The sequence below is a fragment of the Heliangelus exortis genome, chromosome 10 (genome assembly GCF_036169615.1).
Source record: "Heliangelus exortis chromosome 10, bHelExo1.hap1, whole genome shotgun sequence".
Lineage (NCBI taxonomy): Eukaryota > Metazoa > Chordata > Aves > Apodiformes > Trochilidae > Heliangelus > Heliangelus exortis.
In genome coordinates this window covers 14,440,587-14,463,384 of record NC_092431.1, presented here as the reverse complement: position 1 = coordinate 14,463,384, position 22,798 = coordinate 14,440,587, and the positions used below count along the sequence as shown (strand labels likewise).

The following is a 22,798-nucleotide window of genomic DNA, read 5'->3' as shown; positions in this document are numbered from 1 at the left end:
GAAATTCGTCAAATTAATCTGTGTATCACTAACCAGGCTTCACACCTAAAACCTGCAGAACAGAACACAATGTTACACTGCCTGTGGGACAACCCAGTATTACCTTCCCACCTGGAACACCACATAGCAGATTATCTTTTCTTTCAAGCTGTGTATTTACACCAGTGAAGCCATCTGAGATGCAAGTAAATGGAATGATTATTTTAGTGGAACACATGCTCTTTAGCCATACTTCCTTATCACATTCACAGAAAATATTATTTCAGTCTCTGATGTATACATATGCATCCTACACTAGCAATCCAGCTCAAAAGAATTCACACTGCTGTCCACTGAATCCACCTGTGAAATGTATTTGAGAATCCTGGGGGTCCAAATGTGCTTCCCACCACTTTACTGCATGCCAAAGATTTCTCTTGGCTATTCCAGGTCACTGGAAGATGCTTCTTCAATCTGAAGCTTTCCTTCTATGGGTCCAGCTGACTTGCTACAGATGATTTCCTGACACAGGTATATGTAGTCTTCTCCCTTTTTGCACACCCTATGCCTCAAGCAGCAGTCAGGTGAGAGACTGTGTCCATAAGAGACAATCTCTCAGATTTAATCTCTTTGCAAGAGGGACCTTCTCTTCTATTTCTTCACCTCTGTTTTAATCCATGTGCCTAACTGCATTTTCCATTCTGAACATTGCAAAGAAATGCTTTTGGTTTTTTTTCCTCCTAGCCTGGATTCAGTTAAGGATGATTTCAACATAATATGATACATCAAGGCATTGCTCTCCCAGGAGTACAATAAATCTGTAAACTAGGGTACTAGGGCACATTAGTGCATGCCTCAATTCTCCCCCATGTTCTCTGGAGTATCCAAAGGGTGACAGAACATGTGTCCAAAAAGCTGCAGGGGTTGAAAGCCAGTGTCATAGGGGTCAGAAGAAGAAGAATCTTTTCCTAACTAGGGCTACTCAGAGGGCTAACAGGAGCACAGCAAAATGGTAGAGTTCCTCATTGTCACATGTAACACAAGCCAATATCAAAAAATATTTCTGATATTCAAACTCTCACATCTACAAAATGCCTCAGGGGGAAAAAGACATTAGCTTTCCAGATAAAAAACCTGTACCTCTTCCTGCAGTCCAAAGGATGCACGAAAGAGCAACCCTTGTGAAAAGCAGATTCAGAGCATCATTCCACAGGTACTGAAGCAACCATAAATCCAGGCTGCTGGATGACCAATCCCTGGTCAAACATCTGCTGTACTTAACAAATCTTGCACCAGCACAAACACCAGGTTACAGTGTACAGGAAACTATTTCAGGGAGCTCAGCCAGCTGAAAAGTGGCTCTGTTAGGGTGAGGGGGATTATTTTTTAAATGGATCAGGCAGCTGAGCTGGCTCAGCATGCATGCTATGGAGCTGGTACACGGGCACAGTTGGAGCAGGAAGGGCAGGACCACAGCAGCTCAGACCCAACTAGATCCAAGTTGCCTGAGGGAATATGCCATTGTAAGGGGAATTTTACTACCCACATGCACAACATCAGACAAACAAAACAGGAGAACCCAAACAGGTTGGTATTGTACCACATTCCATTGATTTCTTTCTTACCAGTCAGAGAAATTTCCCATATTGACAGGAAATGGCAAAAGAAATACTTTTTCTTTAAGAAGTTTCTGAAGGCTGTAGGAAGGACATGCCAGGGACCACCAATTTAAAAAATACATAGATAAAAGATCTCCCGTTATTGAGACTATTTAGTTTATTTAAACATTCACAATAATAATTAAAGAGATCGCTTCTAGCACTGCAAATTAAGAAGCTAATTATTTAATTATGTATCTTCAAGAGTAATTCCAGTGATACATGTGTCAGGGTATCAGACAGCAGTCCCGTGCACTGCTCCATCATGAGGAATGCTTTTGCTGATATCTATGGAATTGAAAACTGCACATTAAAGCCCCTATGCCTTCTTTTTAAATGGCATGAGCACCTGATACTGAATTATAAAAAGTATAAAGTTATAAGGGGCATAACAAAACTTTTAACTGCTCTTAAGGCATCCAGAATATCTGTTTTGTACTGCTGACTAATATTTTAACCACGGCCAAGGTGGAAGAGCAAGTTTAAGGGGTGTGGGAGGTTATACATGGTACATTAACTGCATTTTTCTGTGCAACCTACAATGCAGCCATACAAATAAAAAATGTTTCCTTGTGAAATAACTACTGCCCTTTCAAAAGCATTAGGCAATCAACTTCCAAGGAGGCAGCTTCTCCATCAGAATGAATCACAGCTGCAGGAACTTCTGCCATCCCCTAGAGACCACAGAGAGAGTTTGCCTGGGTACTCTAAAGGAGCTAAACACAAGTCGTTTACCAAAAAAAAGTCAAACCAGTCTTGTTAAGTGGGAGAGAAGCTGCACTGAGTTTCTGGGACTCATCCTAACTCAGATACTGATTTAGTGCAACAATGCATCTGTTTTGCTTAGGGAATACTGTAGGGTACAGAGGAAAGGGGATATGCAGGGAAAGATGCATGTGGTGAAATATTGCCAAGATGCACCTCACCAAGGAAATCACTATTCCCTCAGGAAAGTGGCCAGGGTCTCCAGCAAGGTCTTCTAGGTACTACTGTAAAATTAAGAACAATCCACCTTAAAAGAGATTTAAAAGCTCGTCCCATGATCCACTGTGTCACACGTGAACACATACATGGTTCTTGTGTATGGACAGTGACAAAATACATGCCTGTGTTTTAACTGTGTATGCATAAATAAATATTTATGGATTTTATTAAAACTGAGACTAGAATACACATAATTTTCTCTCACCACAGATTTACAGTGGTAAATTCTTTGCAAATACTTGTCAGATTTGGATAAATGTTTGAGATCCACCCTTGCATTTTTTCACTAGCCTACCTTCCTTCTACAGTGAGGTATAAATTTTCTTTTAAATATACTGCACAGTAGTAAATACTGCTCGTGAATATAAGATTTATAGCACATTAATAAAATCATATAGGCTCACTGGCCTTAAATATATGATGCACACAATTTAGGTTTTCATGACTACCTCAAAAGAGACCTAGAGTTGCCATGCAGCATCTTTAAATCTACAGAGAATTTATACCTACACATCATTCATCTCTTACCTACCTCTAATTATTTATTTTCTCTAGTGCAGGACAAACTTCTAAAAGATTATTACTATATATTGTGAGTGATATTTACTTTATTAGTTTAAGGTTAGGAAACAGCAAAGCAACACTTACTGACAAGCAACAAGAAAGCACAGGAGTTTAAGATTTGTTTTGCATAAAAGAGAAATAAAAAACATTTAAGGTTAAATATAATGCCTGAAAATAGTGAAAGATAGGTAGGAGGCAGAACAACAAAAATGTCTAGAGTCCAGACTCCAACAAGCATCAGAACAGTATCTGCAAATACATTGGCAGATCCCCTTGAAAAAAAAACCAAAACTATGACACAAGTGCTAAAGTGTAGAGATAGCAAAAAATTTCTGAAATAGAATTTTCATTGACATATATACATATATATATATATATATATCAAATGACTGCTGCGATTCAGTCAAGTTGTTGTATATCAATGCAAGTAGAAATTGCTCCCGAGAAATGTTACTTTTTATTAGTCAAATTCAACACTGTGTGGAGGAAAGGTTTCAAAGTCATCCTTAAGTAGAATGAAATGTTTATGTTCTCAAACAAACCAAGTATTCTGATATCAAAAATTCCCTGGTCTTGATTGCTTAGGTAAATTTTGGAGGTTACTGATCCTTGCTTTCTGTTAGTGCCCCACCCCTGAAAGTGCTAGATGATTGGCCAAGAGGTCAAAATAAGACAAAATACTTAAATTTAATCTCTTTTAAAATACCACTAGTTTGCATTCATATTTTGAAGTTTTGACTGTCACCTTATTCCAGGGATAGCAGGAAAAAAAATATTTCAAAACCTACATAATAGGAAACTGGTTTCCATTTGACTTTGCTTTTTACTTCACATTTTGCTTTTTACTCTACTTTAGTTTAGAACAATGTAATCCAGTTAAACAAGTTGCAGTTAATTTAGATGGGCACTGGTAAAATTAGTATCCAGACCAAGTGAAATGGGAGGCAAATCTTGAATCTTCTAAAGATTCCCCCTGCATTGCCAGAAATTTGCACTTCCCTAAATGAGCAACTGAAACCTTGTTAGAAGGAAAATCTCAGACAAAGCAAATGCAATCACACTTTCACCTGCTTTTCCTACACATGTCCCAAGTACAAGACTAACTAGGAAGGGGATGGATAAGGCAAGCAGCACATGCTAGTCTGATCAACCCTGGTTTGTAAGAGCCATTCCAAACCAGAACAAGGTAAAGCAGCCATGCAGTTGCTCTCACTTGCACTGAATGCTAAGTGAGTTCCCTGCAGTGAGGAGTCATTTTCTGTTTCAGTTTGCCTCCCAAATCAGAAGATCGATTTATTCCTACAGCCATAAGCACCAGTCAGCATGGATATTCTAACATGAAATCCTAGGGGAACATCAGCAACAGTTCTAATTCTAGAATCCCTTACATGCAGAAAACATCTGAAATCATTCACCAGAAGCTATCTTAGTCAAAAGCATCAGTTTTCAGGGTTTTTTTTTAATCCACCAAGAGATTAAGGCAGAGAACATGCCCAGCAGCTCAAAGGAAGATTCCAACAGGGGAGAGCTGAGCAAGCTCATGTGTACCAGAAACCAATCCTAGCACACAAGGGGTAAAGGGAAGGTTCCCATTCTGCCCGCTACGCAGCAGATGTGGGAAGGGGGCTGGTAACCCATCATTTGCCTTGATTTGATTCAAATGAGAAAACAAAATGGCAGGAAGAATATCCTGAAGAAAAAGAGGAAGCAATTTTCCTGTCTGTGGAAGGCTATCATGCTCATGCACCAGCAGAGAGCAGAAACTGGTCAAGGTTTCTTTAGAAAAAGGCTCTTTAAAAATAACTTCCCACTAAAATCTCTTTTTCTCAGAGTGCAGGTTACACCATTTGGTCAGTATAAGATACCCAAACAACAGAAAACTTTTCACTGGCAGATGAAGGAGTAGAAGACAAGAGTAACATCTATTTAAACCAGCACAGAAACAGTTTAGAAATGGCCTCAAATCTTCACATGTCATCAGTATAATTAGTGCTAGGGAAGAAGACAGCAAAAATATCTAACAAGTTTTGAGACATGAGCAATCTACACAATTCTGAATTTACAGAACAGAATCAGTCCTCACTACACCCATCTTTGAATTTTGCTATTTTATGACGCAAATTACAGAATTAGCAGAGAACACCAGCTCTCCAATATCAAATACTAAACACAGTTTACTTCTCTGAAAAAAGCCTTTTCTTTCCAAAAACTTTGGAAGCTGCACACAGGAAAAAAAGTAGATGAAGCCACTCTTGAATAAGAAGATGGCATCAAATGTAGATAACTATGTACAAGGTATCTTATGGATGTACAGAAATACATGTAGCTACATGATGAAAAAATTGAATCCTTGAGAACCAATGCTCCTCAGCTTTAACTTATACAATGTAGCCATACATTAGATACCTGCAACTCCATGTGGTACTTTACTTAGAAGCACAACTTGTTAAATACCAATAATGTGTTCAGATCTGTAAAGGGTAACAAAGCAAAATGGATGCCCCAAATAAGCAAAAAGCTCTTCTGTGCTGGCATAAATTTAGAGGCATTTAACCAATGATTTAAGGGTAAAAAGTTAAAACTATACACTGATACCACCTAGAAAAAAACCCAACAATCTAAAAGTTATTGCTTCATCTTAGTGCATATAAATACTTCTTAAAAATTCTTATAACATGTAACTACATATATAAGTACACATTTTTTTATATATTATATAAATATCTATTTAAAACCATTACTTTAAAATAAAAACTCTTTGGAAGAATGACGATGAGATTTGTACATCATCCAGCAAATTCTTTCCTGACTTCACTGGGACAATCCTGATACAATCATTAAATAAAGGTGATCATAATGCCTTTTTTTTACTTCTGTGCAGTAAAATTAGATAATGTTCATAGCACATTGCATCCTACTGATTCTGAAATTACATCATTGAAGAGACTCGTACATAAGAGTGGCAGTCTCCCAAAGATCTTACCTTTATTTAGCATAGAAAAAATGTAGTCAGTTTCAAAGGAGCTTTATCTGTTTTTTTCTTTAACATTATACTTGAAATTGTATGAACTATTTCCACATTTGCAATATTTAATGCAATATGCTTTGTTGCAAGAGACAAAAGAAAAGGATACTCAGTATGTCCTTTTCAGTATCCCAGGACACCTCCAAAACAGATGCAAGGGAGTGGTAAGCTAATGTAGATTTCTAATGTGGATGGGTTTGTTTTGGGGGTCTTGTGGTTTGCTGGTGTTTGTTTTGTTTTTATTTTTCAAATAGTGCTAGTTAAATAATTTGATCACATGTCTAAAGGCTCTGGATTAATAGAAATTCTTCACTTAAAAATACCCTTGAATCCACATCTAACAGCATTTAGAGGTTTGTTCAGAATAAAAAAATTACAAGCACTGGCAAAATGCTTGTGATTTTCTCCATTTTAGGAGAATAATAACTTAAATATAGTGAACAAAGGAACAGCTCTGAAGCTTCAAAACAGTATGGAAAAGAAGAAAAAGAAGAAAATGTCTGACGTTTCAGAAAAATTGCAGATGTGTCAAATCGCCATCCACCTTTCTACTAAGCACTGCAAAAGATCAGTAATGACTTCAGATTTCTCCTTAAATTACCAGTTTATTAGACAACAATGTATTAATTTCAGGTGTGCTTTAAGAATCAACAAATACTGCATCTTCCTGCCTTACGTACTCCATTTTTAAACAGCACAACAGCCTAAAATATTGTGGGGTTTTTTGTCAAATGATGCTTTAACTTTTGTTCTGAAGGTTTTTCTTTTGTTTTGTTTTACTTTTCCCATAGTTCGCTTGCAATTAATTTTTGATGTATTTTTTCCTTATAGCCCTCTGCAAGGGTTCACACAAAATGTTAATAACGTGTTGATCATTTTACTATCAAACCCTTGAAACATTTGCATGTCAGAAAACTGGTTGATCCACAAACTCTTCCATTCTGAGCAGGAACAACTTTGCACAAACTTAGACTTACAAAAGTATTGCTTGTGCTGTGCTCTTAACTTCAGAAGTCCCTGTATAATCTCCATTTTAGCATTCAAATTTTGCTATTATTTTCTTTTTTAAAACTACACACTTTGTCTTCACGAGAAGAAGCTGGTTTAAAAGCATTACTCTGCCAGTCTGTATGTTGTCAAAATGCCCTGGAAAGCCTGTATGAATCAACATTCTTACTAGGTGAAACTGTTTTTCTGATAACAACACCATGAGGTACCTTTCTTCTTTACTTACAAATTATAGTCTGATTTTCAATGCAGACTGCTTCAAACTTAAAACAGAAGTATCAGGACTCAAAAATATTTGGTACACCATAAATTACCACAGTAAGCCTAAATAGCTATTTGCTCATATTCACAAGTTTTGGATCTTTCAGTTTCGTTGTACTCAGCATATTAAAATACACCATGTGCTTCCAATGACTTGAATCAGCAAGATGATCAGAATGACTCTGAAGTCCAGTGCTTCAGGAATGTGCCATCAAGGTAGGTTGGGTTTTTTTTTTTTTAATTAAGGTATATTTGCTCCCAGCAAATTTTAATTCTTTATGCTTGTTTTAAAAACCCAACAAACCCTACCTCTGAAGACCTTATTTACTCACGCCATTTATTCCTAAACCGCTTGAAAATAACTTCACAAAGCTGACGTTCCAAACAAAGACCACACTTCCTGCACTCACACGGAATCTGGAACACCATCAATGTTTTGTTCAGCTTGCATAAGTCACAACTGATTGGCCACAGTCCCCCTGGGCATGCCATTTCATCCAGACTGGACGGTTCATTAGTCATAATTACTATAACTGTACAGCAGAGACTGCAGTTTTATCTCATCATACATCTTTGATAAAGCTGCTTCTATTTCTGCTTCATCAGCAAGCGAAGTTACATTATTGGAGCTTTTATTTCCCAATCTGTGATTAACACTGCTCGTTCTGCTTTTGTGAAACGTGCACCAAAATTCTGGGTAACGTACAAAGTGGGGCCACGACATGACCACCGTTTGAACTTTGTGTTAAAAAACATGCAGCACAGTTAGTGCTGCACAGGAAGAATAGATTTGGAAACAAAAAGTCCCTGAGAAAATTTAACAAAGAAAATACCAGGGATGCAGTTTGTGAGAGAGTCAGACTGTGGGTTTTTAAAGCTAACTGTAACGTGTTAGGGAAAAAAAAATACATCAGTTGGGTGTGAAGATCAGACATGGGAAATTTCTGACAACTGCTGGGCCAATCAGCATTTTTCATGTAGTGTTTACACAATTGCAGAAAATTAAAGCCTGCAACATAAAGAACCACGGGGAAAGCTGACAGCTCTACAGTTAATAAGCAGAGGCTAAACCACTTAAATCTAATAATGAATGTGAATGCAATCTTTACCAAAATGTTATTTTAACCTTAAAAAAAGTCTCACATTAAGGCATTACATTGTTGGGGAGCTTATTGGTGATTTTTCATCTTATTGTGTGATAAGCAGAAACACAAAGAGCAGGGGTACCATCTGAATGTGCAGCGTGTGCCCAGGACAGGCCACATGAGCAGCCATCATCGACAGTTACACGCAGGCACTGAGGCTGCAAAAATCCCAGAGTAATTAGTGTTGTCTGAATGCAATGACATCTGTTTTCTCATGGTCCTCTAGACTTGTCAGGCCAATAAGATGTATATGAAAAATATGACAAGCATTGCAAATGCCCTTCTGAAAGGTCTCACTTTGGGAAAAGCTGAAGAAATTACACATGCCACCTCTTTTTTTTGCCAATACACCTAACAGCCAAAGCTTCAAGATTTGAAAAGGTCTTTTGAGTCATTTTACATTTGGCTATGAAAGGTTTACTCGGAACATAGCACTGTGCTTAGGAAAGAATGTATTGCAGCAGCATTTGTTCTTTTTCAAAAAAGCAAGCTTCATTAACAGAAGAGGAATAAAATATGACTGTTTACTTCTGACTAGTGTGCTTACATGTCAGTGCTATCTCTCCTTTTTTAATTAATTAAAGCAGCAGATAATAGGTAGCACGTAATATGCGTGTGTATATCTGTGTATATATTTATCATTATTATTATTATTTTGTTTAAAGAGCAAAACAAAAACAGTTTAACAGCTGTGTTTTCTGGCACTGCAAAAACAATACAGGCTTTTCATCTGAAGACCTGAGCTTTTGTTTTTAGGATTCACAGCCTTCTCCCTTAACAGTGCCTATCTCTCTGTTCCTTCCCTGAACTGTAGCATTATGTTTGAGCATGCGTTTTCTCCAAGAAAGACATTAGTCATCATTAACAGAAGCACTGACACCAAGTCTAAGTGCCTCTCCACAATGACCAAGTGGCAATCATCTTTCTCTTACCCTGTCACTGCTGATTAGGGTTTTCTTTCATGAAAATTTAATTTGTCGCCTTTCTGTAGCTCCTTTTTACATTTCTGCAATAACACAACATGCCAGTGACACTAAAAATGCAATAAATGATGCTGTACCTGCTTCTTAGAAAAGGAAAGATCCAGACTGCGTGGCTGTACTTTTTACCTAATTTAACAGAAAAAAAAACCAAGCCCTTCAAGATGTGGCAAATGAGTAACTGCTGACAGAGGAAAAACTCCCATTAAATACCAAAGGCCTCGAACAACCCAACACATCTTTGATACAAGTAATCAAAATTTTTTTCCTCTGAAAGACAGGTAGCCAGCCCCTCTTCCCAATGTAACAATACCTAAACAAATATTTATAACCAGCTAATTTTATAACTGCTTCAACTATACAGGTTTGCAGCTTATAAAAATATTTATTAATTTCATATTCCAGTGATTAATTTCAATCTCACTTCTTGAGTCAGTGTCAATGTTGCTCCTGCAGTTGAAAAACCATCCACAAAAAATATGGCTTTAGCTGCTGCAGGCAGATGAAAAAGTTTCAGTCACGTATGATACTTTGCAGCTATTCAACATGCACAGTCTCAGATTCCTGCTCTGTGTAACATTACAAACATTGTTAAACAAGATACCATAGCAATGAGTTATTTTAAGGAAGTTTTTCAAAACATTTACTCTTCTGCTTTATTTCAATTTGTCTAAAGATTTTTTTTAATTATAAGCATATGCTATTTTGTTAACATCTGTGCACGGCATAAAACCTGACTGAATTCCAACTTCTGAAAAAATGCAGATAACTTACATCCCTCAAATAAAGTAACAACCTTAGAAAACTTCAGGAGATTTAGACTAAGACACTGAAGTTCACTTAACTTATTTTCCATAAAGGTATATTAAAAAAAAAAAACACCAGAACCGACCACTTATTCCATGTTTTGCATTATGCCAATATCTTTCAGAATTTAATGAAGTGTAAAGCTAAAATATGGATCTACCTCTATTAAATTCAGAAACCTCAGCTAGTAAAATCCAAGTAATAAAAACTTTATTCAGCTTTCTAAAGTATTATTACTCCAATACTGACCCAAAACAGCATTGGTAGTCAGAAAAGAAACTGTACTGCTAGCACTCTGGCTTTATAAGAAAGCTTCAACATCTTTACATGGTCTCCATTTATGAAATTTAAGAAGAGGAAACTAGGAATTAAAAGCGGATTTCGAATGGCAGCCTGTGATTGCTGCACTGCTACGGAAGTATAAGCTTGATTAAAGGCAGAGCAATACCAAAGTAAAAACAAAACCCTGCCATGGTAACCTAAATTAACTACTGAACCAGACCACGTTTTACACAGAGAGACAGCTTTTTAAGCTGTTCTACTTGATCTCAAGGAAAACTTTGACTTTCTAGGGAGCAGGAACCAAAGTTCAGCTTCCCCAGCCACACATCTCCCATCGTTTTGTTCCCTTCGTTCTCCTCTGCTCTTTCCTGAGAGGCCAGGGCCGCAGATGTCGAGCTCCTTGCTCCGTGTCCACGTCAAGTTCAAGTACAGAAGTTTAGCTCCTTGACTCCCACCTCCGAGTCACTTGTCAGTAAAAGGTTGGGCGATTTATTGACCACTGCTGGCTGCATAGTGTCAGTGCTGAAGGAAATATGAGAGGGGGCTGTCGCTACTGTTCTGGAGCTCATTGATAATGACATACCTGCCTCTGTCACCCATTACCCATACTACAAACTACTTAGACCTAACTGAAAAATCAATAGCCTGCTTGCACTGGTTCCTGTGGCTGCCTCCTTTGATTGTCAGCTCCTGTCTAGGGTCAGCACTTACATGAAAGGGGCTGTGACTGCCTGATGCTTTCAGGACAACCTAACGATATGAAACTAGCCAACAGAACAGTAAATTCTGTCCCCCTGCCCTCCTCATCAATTAGGCTTTGACTAGGCTTGCCTGTAGAAACCTGACCTTTTAAGTTTAGGTGAATATGGAACTAGCTGAACACGCCATTGCCCTCAGCACTGAGCCAGGAAATCCACTGACAGGTTAAACAAAACAGAAGGTTGTAACTGTCATAATTTGCATTGCACTTTCACGCCAACAAGGGTGTTATCAGTGGGGGCAAGCCCTGGAACACACAACGCAAGCACCCTAAGTCACTCTCCTCATAAATTTTCAAGTGAAGGGAGATAAAACATAAATTCACAAATGACCATGCATTTCAAGTCCCACTTTCTTTCAAGTTCACACTCTAGAAACCCACAAAGTACACATAAACAATTCCCCTTCCTGGGCATGCTGGCACGCAGATGCTCATTAGAATGAACTTTGAAGATAGGTGATGAAGAGAGAAAAGCTACCTGCCTGTGTCTCTTAAGGACTCTCATATTAGGCTTATTCTCCACTGCACATTTATATGCATGAATACCAACCATTAATGGATTGTACACATGCACACACCTGTACTTCAGAGTGGCAGGTTGGTATAAATAATTTTAAAACTCCCCAGGAGCCCTACTTGCCCCTTTTTGCTCCTACATCGCGTACCTTGGAAGTCCATTAGCAACATCAGAATATCCTTGTGGCTACAGAAAAAAAATTATAAATGCATTTTAATGCGTCTGCCCTCCTCCAAATAATACTGACAACCATGGAGCAAAGAACTAAAGGAAAAACTCTCAGATCTAAGCTGAAGGATGAACTACATGCTGAAATGGAATGAAGCAGCTTTAGTAACTATATACAGATTTAAGAAAATAAAAATTAATAGCTGAATGCCTTATTCCTCCTCTCATCCAAAATAAATAACCAAATATAATGAAAATATTTTTAAATTCTCTGATTAGGGCTCCTTTCTTATAAACCAATTTTCAAACAACAAGAGTCTTATGGCCTTTTATTCTCTTGCTTCCATATTCTTCTTACTACCATCTTCAATATACCCATTCCTGGGAACACTGACAGCATGTGTGATCAAAACAATGTACACAACTTGACCAGTCAAGCTTCTTCACACCATGAATGGACTGGCTATGTCTATGAACTACAAGATTTTTTTTATTTTTTTTTTTTTTGAAGCACTGAGAATGTTTTTGAAACACTGAGAAAATTCTTAGAATTTTCAGTGCACGTTATTCAGTCCAGAGGGTTAAAAACTTTAAATGTAAATATACAAACTGCTCCTGGAAATCCCAGGCAAAATTCAAAGCAATAATTTACTCAATATTTTTTACCCTACAGCTGAATCTTTTTAACTCCTGCACCCTTAATATCCTTCTCACACAAAAGCATGCAATGCCAGATGAATGAGCTCCTATATAAATAAGTGATAGGAAAACTGCTGCCCTTCGGTTTTTAAAGTTTAAGGTTCAGCTCCAAACATCTCGATACCCTTGTAAGCTTTTCCTCTGGACACCCTCTCAATACATGCCAGTCACTACATTTAGCTTATTTCAAATACCGTTTTAGAAACCAGTACTGAAAAAGGAAAACAGCTGAATAACAGAAAGACAAAAACTTTTTTCATTAAAGCTTCAGATAATCTTGTGCTGCAATAATATTTGTTATATTGTAAAACGCAGTTGTTCCAAACATACATAAAACAGAACAAATGCACAGAAGACTTCTTGAATATAAAAGCACAGAATTGTATTAAAGCACTTTTAAATAAACAGAACAGCAGTTAGAATTAATATTGCACTCCAAACAAACTGCAGAGCAAACACTAGTTAAAAATGGTAGACCTAATTGAATCTGGATGGACCCCTTCACAGACCTAATGCAATGATTAACTATGCATCTGGTAGCATGTCAAGTCCTTTTTGTGTGCCTATCTGATAGTGAAGTGAAAGGGCATGGACAGTGTCCAGTCCCAGCAAGCAAATCATTTGGAGGCAGTCATAGCCATAGATCAAAGATTTTTCACTCTATCCAAAGTCTATTTAAACCCACCAACCCTGCCCCTTGTTGCAGACAAAACCAGTTAGAAAACAAGAAAGACTCCTTGGGATGCAAAGATAATAAAGGGAGATAGAAGTAGAAAATGAAGAAAAGAAACAGACTGGCAGAACCTTGATTTCCATAGGCCAAGACAGCTGGTTTACATCCTAGTTTTATTTCAGATGGTTAAAGAAAAGGAAAAATTTCCATCCCTTAGATCACCAAATATTATTTCAATTAAACTATGCAGATGGCTTCTATACATTACTTGAGCCAATACAATCTCCCCTTCCCATCTATAGGAGATGGTACATTTTACTATTTTGCATGTAAGTTTTAACTAATTTTTAAGAAAATGAAAAAAGAGAACAGCTTTTATCATGAAGGAGTTATTTTGAAATAAGATATGCACAGCAAGGTACAAAACAAGAACAGCTATGATTTGATTCTCTCATTAGAAGTAGCAACAAAACCCCTGCAATGATTTTATAACTAGTAATATGCTACTTTTATGTCATCACAGTACTTTCAAAGGATAAAAATTTAATGCTATGAAGTAAAATATGCAGAAAAGTAGATGGCTCAAACTATGCATTTAAACCGTGTTATAACTGAAGGAGGGAACAATTAGAAGACTGTTCAAACAGGAAACTTGTTTTTTTTTCATTAAATAAAAATTGTATGCCTTTTGTACTGGATCCAAAGTCAAAACAAAATAATTTTAAAACATGCAGAAGAGAGAGAGAGAGAGACTCAACAGAGTCCATGCTGCTCACCAGTGCTATTGAGAAGATTGAGCTCCCTCTGTTCCTTCCTCTCTCAAAACCCTTTATGAACTGTGCTCACTGAAACCCACTGAAAGGCTGTAACCTGTACAGTGGTTGGTGAGGAGCAGAGGATTTCACATTGCTCTGTGTGGTATTTGAGAAAGTACTTTTTAAAATGTAAGCATATAAACGAGAAGCTTTCATTTCTGGAATTAGAAGCTGGCATTTTAAAGGGGTACAGATGAGCAAATTTTTTAAGTTAACTTAAAAATACGCTTCTCCTCGGCTGCATGAAGGTTTTGGTCTTTAAAATAATCATCTAAGCACTAAAACCACCCAGGCTACTTTTGTTGGCAGGATTATCTATGCATGTGCACAGGCATATGAACAGCTAAGACAATAAACATGGTGATCAACTCAAAGCTACTGATGAAAAGTTACAACACCTGCAAACTGGTATTTTTAAACTGGTATTTTTAAAACTGGAATTTTTAAAAATTCCATAACTTTGTCTTCACTTAGAATATCTCCTGAATTTTCATATTTTAAAAACAAGTGCTGATTCAGGTTCAAATTATTTTTAAGACCTAGACAAAACATTATACCTGTAGCTCACGTCACATTTTTCTCAAGCAAGTGTTACTGCATTCAACTGGGGGTCAAGTTGGCAAAATCCTGGCATGTTGCATTCCCTCATCCTTTTAAAAATGGATGTGACTAATGTAATTAATACTGTATTGTGAATAAAGATCAGCCAACACACATGAATTTGGTTATTTCTACTGGATAAAATAGAATTAATCTACTCCAAATGCAATGAAACAAAAGGTTTACAAGATGTTTTAAGAAGAAAATGCAACAAAAGAACATTTCTAGAGCATGTATCTGATTTTCCCTGGTTGCCAACATCTTGAATGCAAACTTACAAAACAGTTTTTGGTATCCAAAGTAAATTTACAGTTAGAAGAAGTCTCAGAATCATCACGAAAAAAGACAAGACACTATGTTTAATATGAGACTCAAAGCAATAGAAATAGTCTTCAGCTGCAGGTTGCTCATGGTCAAACACCAGAATATGAACACATTCACATTTTAAAAGTGAAAAGGAAACCAAAAATAAAGAGTAATTGGAACCCTCCCTCTAGGTGCTGCAGAAATGAAAGCTGGGGGAGACTTAGAAACATGTACAAATTGTTTAATTACCATACCATCCAACCTTCATGGAAAAAGTACAATATTTATGCAACACTCTCAACTGATTAAATGCATTAATGCCATATAGAAATGAAACAATCTTTTCTCCTCCCCTGTATGGTATCAACTAATTTAATAAACACAGCCTTCAGAAGAGATCAGCAGATAGAAAAGACAAACTGTGACTTTCAAGAAAAGGTACACACTGCATACTATTGAATGTAAACAGAATTTTGTCTGTTAAGCCCACAGCAGCATCTACTGCAACTACTAACAGGGTTTCGCTGTGAGGAAACACAGCATGCATTACTGAATCATTTCTTTTCAAATCCATACATTCCCTGCAGCAGTTCAAGCTCCATCAGCAGTGCAGGAATGTATGAAAATGACAGGCAAAGGGCACTAGCTCTTTTCCCATACTGTTCTTCTATAAATGGAAGCAGAGTCCTACAAAGCACTTAAAGCTGAGAGTGCTTGAAGACTGATCTCCAAGAAAAAAAAAAATTACTATGTTAGGTTGTACACACAGATTATTATTTTTCTGATAAACTGTTTTCCTTAAATGAGAGGACAGAGATGAAACCAACTACTGAAAATAATGGAACGCTAGCTAGGTCTCCTCTACAAAGCTGCCATGAATAAGGCATACACATACATATTTCATATGCTATTCATAAAAATACTTCTTATCCCTTTTGGGAACACCTGTTCCTGTATTCACTTTTCCTTCTACTCTCACTGAAGGGAGAATGAGAGAAAAAGGGCAGATTTAGCAGAAATCCTTTCACAGCCTCAAATTAATTTGATTAAACTTCGATTTGTCTGAAAAACTACACCTTGCATCAGCATTAAAAAAAAGGTCTGAAATATGTAACATATGCCAGTTTGATAAGCTGATTAGGCAAGCAAACCCAAGAATACTGCATCATAACACGGTAAGAAACTTGTGTGCTGCTTGCTAAAACCCTGAGATGTTCTACAGGTTTGGTGGTTTTGTTTGGCTTGTTTGTTGTTTTTTTTTTTCCCCTTCCGTTGTTAAAGAGTCAAAACAAATTCACGGCGTTCTCTTAAAAAAAAAACCAACAAACAAACAACAACAACAAAAAAACTTCTTTGTACGTTTCATAGCAGCCCTTCGCTGCTACTCTGCCACCCTCCTCGGGAATTAAAATAGCCCTGCCCGTCCCCTCCACACACGCCCGGATTTACAAGAGCCCCAGCTCCCCGCTGCACCGAGAGGGAGGGGGCAGAGGAGCCGCGGCAAGAGCAAACCCTCCCCGCACACCGAGCCCCCTCTCCGGTATCTTTTTACAGAAGCCCTTGCTAACAAAACACCATTGCTCCAGGCAGCGGCATGCTGATGTTGGCACTGCTTAAACCAAACAAACACGATGTTTAACAGTCAAATAAAATGTCCCGCAGTCTCCCTAATGAATTTGTCAAGGACCATCAGATCACCCCCGCCCCTGCCTCATTAACTCAAGTATGATGAGACGGATTATAACGAGAGAATACAGATCAATCGGTCTGAAGACTTCAAGTGGCTTTTAGCCCTGAGAGTTTCCCTCTCTGAGGCACACACACGCACACGGTCTTTTTAATGGAATACAGTATCTCCTGCTGCTGGAGGGGCTGCCACTTCGTTTTATACACCATCAAGGAGCTGCTGATGGACTTCTACACTAACATACATAAAAGCAGAGGTGACAAGGGCTCTTCAATTATTGCCTCCTTGGATCCTGTTCCCCCTTCAATTATTCATCCCGGCGAGAGTAAATTCCGCCACAGATGAACGTGGTCTTAATGCAGTGTGGCCACAAGCGCCCAAGACACAGGAGAGAAGGGTTTCACGTGCATTATTTGCTGGAAGTGTTTAAGTTTATTGCTCAAATGATGTTTCTAATTAGCGCTGGGGCAATAAATTAAAGTCGGCTTTTGTTTAGCTGATTTATTATTTACTAGCGCTTCAACCTCAGGCAGGAAAATTGGTAATGAATTGTTTTAAATCTGAACTCTAGTAACGCTTCATCATTAGTCACCTTACCAGGGGAGGGTGGGAGAGGGATCGTTCGCTCCCTCTGTTTTTACCCCGAAAACAAGAAAGCGCGGCCTCCCCCCCACCCTTGCCCGGGTCGCCTGACGGCTCCGGCGTCTCCTCCGCGCCCCGGACGCGGGACATCTCCGGGCTGCCCTGCTAGAAGAGAAACCCGGCGAAACCTTTCCTGCTTGTGAGGGTCGATGCGCAGACCCCCTCTCCGGACCGGGCAGAAGCGCCAGCCAGGCTGCTGAAAGGCAGAGCGGCTGCGAGCGCTCCCCGCTTCTCTTCTTGAGCTTAGGCGCGGCGTGTGACCCTGAACCCTAAATTATTCTTCTGCTTGCCGGAGGGCGTCCGGAGTCGAGGCGTGGGACCTCCGCAGATCCTCCTGGCCAGCCGAACCCCGAAGAGACTTCCGCGCAGGCGAAGCACAACGATGCCCACCCGGGCCGAGAGCAGAGACGGGTCGTCCTGAAGTGGCCTCTGATCGCCTGGAGTGGCCCTCAGGGCGGTGGCAGATCGGGGCGGAGAGCTCTGCTCCAGCCCGCATGGCCAGATACCATGAAAGCAGCGGCGTCAATGACTTCATGAGCCATCGGCTCTCCCCTCGTCGCAGTCTGCCGCGTCCCTCATCCCTCCGAACCTCTTCTCCTGGGAGAACTCCCGGCTGACGGGGTCGGGCCCGGTGGGGACACCTGACACCGCCGAGCACCGGGCACCGCGACCCGCCCGACCGTCGGCAGAGTACCCGCATCACCCCTCACCTCCCCCTGGCCCGGGGCACAGAGTGCCTCGGCGCCACCGGGAGAAACAAGGAGCCGAGCCGCTCCGCAGGGAGAACTGAGTCCCACCAGCGCCGGCCGTCTCCGTACTTACTTCTTCCAGAGCGTAGCAGTAGGGTCTGCGCAAGACGCGTTTCAAATTTAAATGCACACGGAAAACGTACAGGGATACTTTATTAAAATCAGCCAGCTGCAGCGAAAGTAGGAAAGAAGAAGAAACCGAGCCCAGCCGCTGCGAGCTGGTTCAACCCGGGCTCTCCAAGGAGCGGCGGCACCGCCTCCCAATGCTTCGGGGCCACCGGCCGGGATGCGGCAGTCGCCCCCTTTGCAGCCCGGACCCCCGGTGGCACCGCACTGGACTCGGCCGCCTCGGTACCGGCTGCGGGGCTGCACGGCACGGCGGAGAGCGAAGCTGCCGCGGAAACCAGCGCATGGAAGATGCGGAGACTGCCTTGACGCCAGCCTAAGTTTCCACAGGAGAAACATTTCGTGTTGTTTTTGCAGCAGGTACTGCCCGGGACGGGGGGGGGGGGAAAGGGTGCAGCAGTGCGAGCGATCTGCTCCTGCCGATCTGACATAACACAGATACGGGTTTATGTATTTCCAAATCATTCAATATTCTTATTAATACAAACTTGCATAAAACACCCCTTCCTCGCGAGTAACTCAATCCTACGCTTTAGGAGAATGAACAGAACTTTATGACGCGGAATTTATCTAGATTAACATGACGGTGGAACTGACTGAGGGCAGTAAAACAAGGTGTGCAACTCTGCTCCAGTGATGGGCTCACTTTCACTGCTGCAGCCCGGCATTAGCCAGAGATTTATGCCTGCGGTGAAGCTCCGGCACACCTCTCCGCCACCGCCGCCGGGTCTCCTCGCAGCAAGCGAGGGAGGGGGCTGCTGCGAGCTCCCTTCATCCAGGGTGAGGTGACAGGACAAAGTTGCAGCTTTTTCCCACCCCGCGCAGGGTCGCCGGACGCCCATAACCCCTCGCCCTGCCCCCGCCCCCAACCTCTCCCCCTCCGGCTTTAACGTCAGTGAACCCCAGCACGGAGGCTCCGGGGTGCCCCTGACGGGAAGGAGGCGGCAGGAGTGAGCGCGCGGGCGCGCCCCCGCACCGGCCTCGCTCGCCGCCCGCCGCCATTGGCCGCAGCGCTGACAGCTCGGCGGCGATTGGAGGAGTCGGTGCCCCGCCCCCCCGCCGGGCTCCGCCCCCCCCGCCGGGCTCCGACCCCATTCATAAACTACAGGGCCCGGCGGCACTGCCGGAGAGAGACGGGCACACGGCGCAGGAGGAGAGGCGCGGAAAGTGAGAGCCCCGGAGCGCACTTCCAGGGGTGGGGAGGGGGAGAAGCCATCCCAGGCAGAGCAGCTACGCCCTCCTCCCGCTCAGGATAAAACACAGTCTGTGCAAAAAAGAAAAAAAAAAAAGGAAAAAGAAAAAAAGAAAAAAAAACCCAACCAAACAACTAACAGCCTATATATCTATCTTTAAACAATCTATATAGAACTTCAGGACAGGAATGAGAGATCACAGACCAAGTGCACACGTCTGCGCGTAAAGATAGAGAAAGCCACAGAGCCGCGTTCAGACAACGCCTCCAGCAGGAAAAGGGAAATCAACAACACCCCCTGACAGTCTGAGAGAGCGGCAGCCAAACTCATGCACATCTCTGGCGGTGCCACGGACTGAAACAGAGAGAGGCAGACAGACAGACAGACAGAGTTCACTCTTCCGCTCTGGGCATTGCTCGCATTCTTCTCGTCCTCTCGTATCGTGTGCGTTTTTAAACTTCGCCGCCGACCGGCTTTTCTACGGGGACCTTCTGCGAGTCCTGGGGAAGTTTGTTGGTTTTTGGTTTTGTTTTCATGAACTACTGAAACAGCCGTTTTGTCGCTACGCGGGGGGGCGGGCGCCTGAGCACAGAGGCAGCGCAGACCTCCCTGCCCCCATCGCCACCCAAAACTTTGCGCTCCGGGAGCCCGCGGGGGCTGCCCGCCGCTCCGGCACCGGCACCAGCCCGCACCGCCGCCCAGCCCGCACCGCCTGCGGCTCGCACTCCTCCTCCTCCTCGCCGGGGCAGCGCTGGGCTTCTCTCCTTTGTGCTTCGCCCTCCTCCCCGATTTTTTTAATTGCTCTCACTGGCGCGCCGCTGCCGCCTTCTTACCGGAGGGGGTGGGGGTCTGCGATTTGGCTGGTGCCCTCCGCAAAGCTGCAGCCACCGCTAAAGCATTGGATCCCTCAACGTACTGCGAGAGCCCGGTGTACAGCCCGGACCTGTGCCCCAACATGATCGCCGCGCAGGCCAAGCTGGTCTACCAGCTCAACAAATACTACACGGAGCGCTGCCAGGCCCGCAAGGCGGCCATCGCCAAGACCATCCGGGAGGTGTGCAAGGTCGTGTCGGACGTGCTGAAGGAGGTGGAGGTGCAGGAGCCCCGCTTCATCAGCTCCCTCAGCGAGATCGACGCCCGCTACGAGGGGCTGGAGGTGATCTCGCCCACGGAGTTTGAGGTGGTGCTCTACCTCAACCAGATGGGCGTCTTCAACTTCGTGGACGACGGCTCCCTGCCGGGCTGCGCCGTGCTCAAGCTGAGCGACGGCCGCAAGCGCAGCATGTCCCTCTGGGTGGAGTTCATCACCGCCTCGGGCTACCTGTCCGCCCGCAAGATCCGCTCCCGCTTCCAGACGCTGGTGGCCCAGGCCGTGGACAAGTGCAGCTACCGAGACGTGGTGAAGATGATCGCGGACACCAGCGAGGTGAAGCTCCGCATCCGGGAGCGGTACGTGGTGCAGATCACGCCCGCCTTCAAGTGCACCGGGATCTGGCCCCGCAGCGCGGCGCAGTGGCCCATGCCCCACATCCCCTGGCCCGGCCCCAACCGGGTGGCGGAGGTGAAGGCGGAGGGCTTCAACCTTCTTTCCAAGGAGTGCTACTCGCTGACAGGCAAGCAGAGTTCGGCCGAGAGCGATGCCTGGGTGCTGCAGTTCGGCGAGGCCGAGAACCGGCTGCTGATGGGCGGCTGCAGGAACAAGTGCCTCTCGGTGCTGAAGACTCTGCGCGATCGGCACCTGGAGCTGCCCGGGCAGCCCCTCAACAACTACCACATGAAGACGCTGCTGCTGTACGAGTGCGAGAAGCACCCGCGGGAGACCGACTGGGACGAGGCGTGCCTGGGCGACCGGCTGAACGGCATCCTCCTGCAGCTCATCTCCTGCCTGCAGTGCCGGCGCTGCCCCCACTACTTCCTGCCCAACCTAGACCTCTTTCAGGGCAAACCCCACTCGGCCCTGGAAAGCGCTGCCAAACAGACCTGGAGGCTAGCCAGGGAAATCCTCACCAATCCCAAAAGCCTCGACAAGCTATAGGGTTCACACCCCCGCGCACAAAACTCGCCCCCCGTAAAGAACAACAGCGCCTAAAACAGACAAACAAATAAACTTTTTATTTAACGCAAACGACGACGGAAAGAGGCGGCGGAAAGAAACGCGGCCCCGCCACCCCCCACCCACCTGCAAGCTCGGCCTTTAAAAACTTGCAGACGGTTTTCCCGGCATAAACTCTCACCGCCTTGCACGGAAGAAGGAAAGAGCCTCTCCTCCTGTCCTCCAGTGTGAATTTTTAAAAAGTCACAAAAAGAGAAGCAATCGGACTTTTGCAACCTCAAAACGAAACCCGAAAGGTACATTTTCCAATCCATGTATAGTCCTTTTCTTATTCTCTCTTGTTTGCCTGAATGTTGTCACCAAGTGAAAAATTATTTAACTATATGTACAAATCTCCCTTTAAAAAAGTTTTACTGATGTTAAATGTATTTCGGTGCCAAAGTCAGATTATGTGCCCCACAGCTGACTTGTTGCAAATAGTAATAAAAATATTACTTTAACTTTACCATTACTTTTGGTGAATGGTTTTTAAATTCAGGCAAGTAGATTCTTTCTGAACCTCAGAAGTAAAATTTTTAAAACAAACGGAAACATGAGATGTAAAGATAGTCTAAACGCCAGACGTAGCCGAAGCTTCGGTTTGGCGTTTTCATTGACGTTTTCTAAACTTTCCTCTAGACTTTGTAAAAACAGCGCATCTAAGAAAAAAAAAAAATCTAACATACTTTGTAGTTTAGGGTGTGACATCATCCGCTATATTTCTCTGACTTTTAAGATTTCCCTCTAAATCTTCGGAATACATGGAGCACTACACAGCAGCTCGCCAGAATTAACAGCATTAGCGCATGCCGATTCCTCCCCTCCCCTCGTTTTTTTTCTAAAGCTTTCTTTTCCCCCCCCCTTTTATTTTTTCTCCCTCCCTTCCCAGTATATCTCGAGCTCTTGTATTCTCTTTTTAAAATTCATCGCTATTTGCTTGCGCTTCTCAGAGCGAACACACTACCCATTTGACTTTGACACGAAAGAAGTATAGATCTGCCCTGAATAATTAATGCGCTTTAGAGCAACCGGTCGATATTTTTTTAAACAAACATTTGTTTTCCCCGTATTTTAAAGT

General features: G+C 42.4%; 2 protein-coding genes across 8 annotated transcripts in view; one reads left to right on the top strand and one right to left on the bottom strand.

Annotated features, from left to right (window-relative positions):
• Nucleotides 1-22,798, bottom strand: part of LRBA (LPS responsive beige-like anchor protein) — a 388,894-nt gene that overhangs the window by 149,725 nt on the left and 216,371 nt on the right. The gene's annotated exons all lie outside the window — the stretch shown is intronic.
• Nucleotides 20,573-22,186, top strand: MAB21L2 (mab-21 like 2). The gene has a single exon (XM_071753685.1). The coding sequence runs from the start codon at nt 20,584-20,586 to the stop codon at nt 21,661-21,663; it is 1,080 nt and encodes a 359-aa protein (XP_071609786.1). The 5' UTR covers nt 20,573-20,583; the 3' UTR covers nt 21,664-22,186.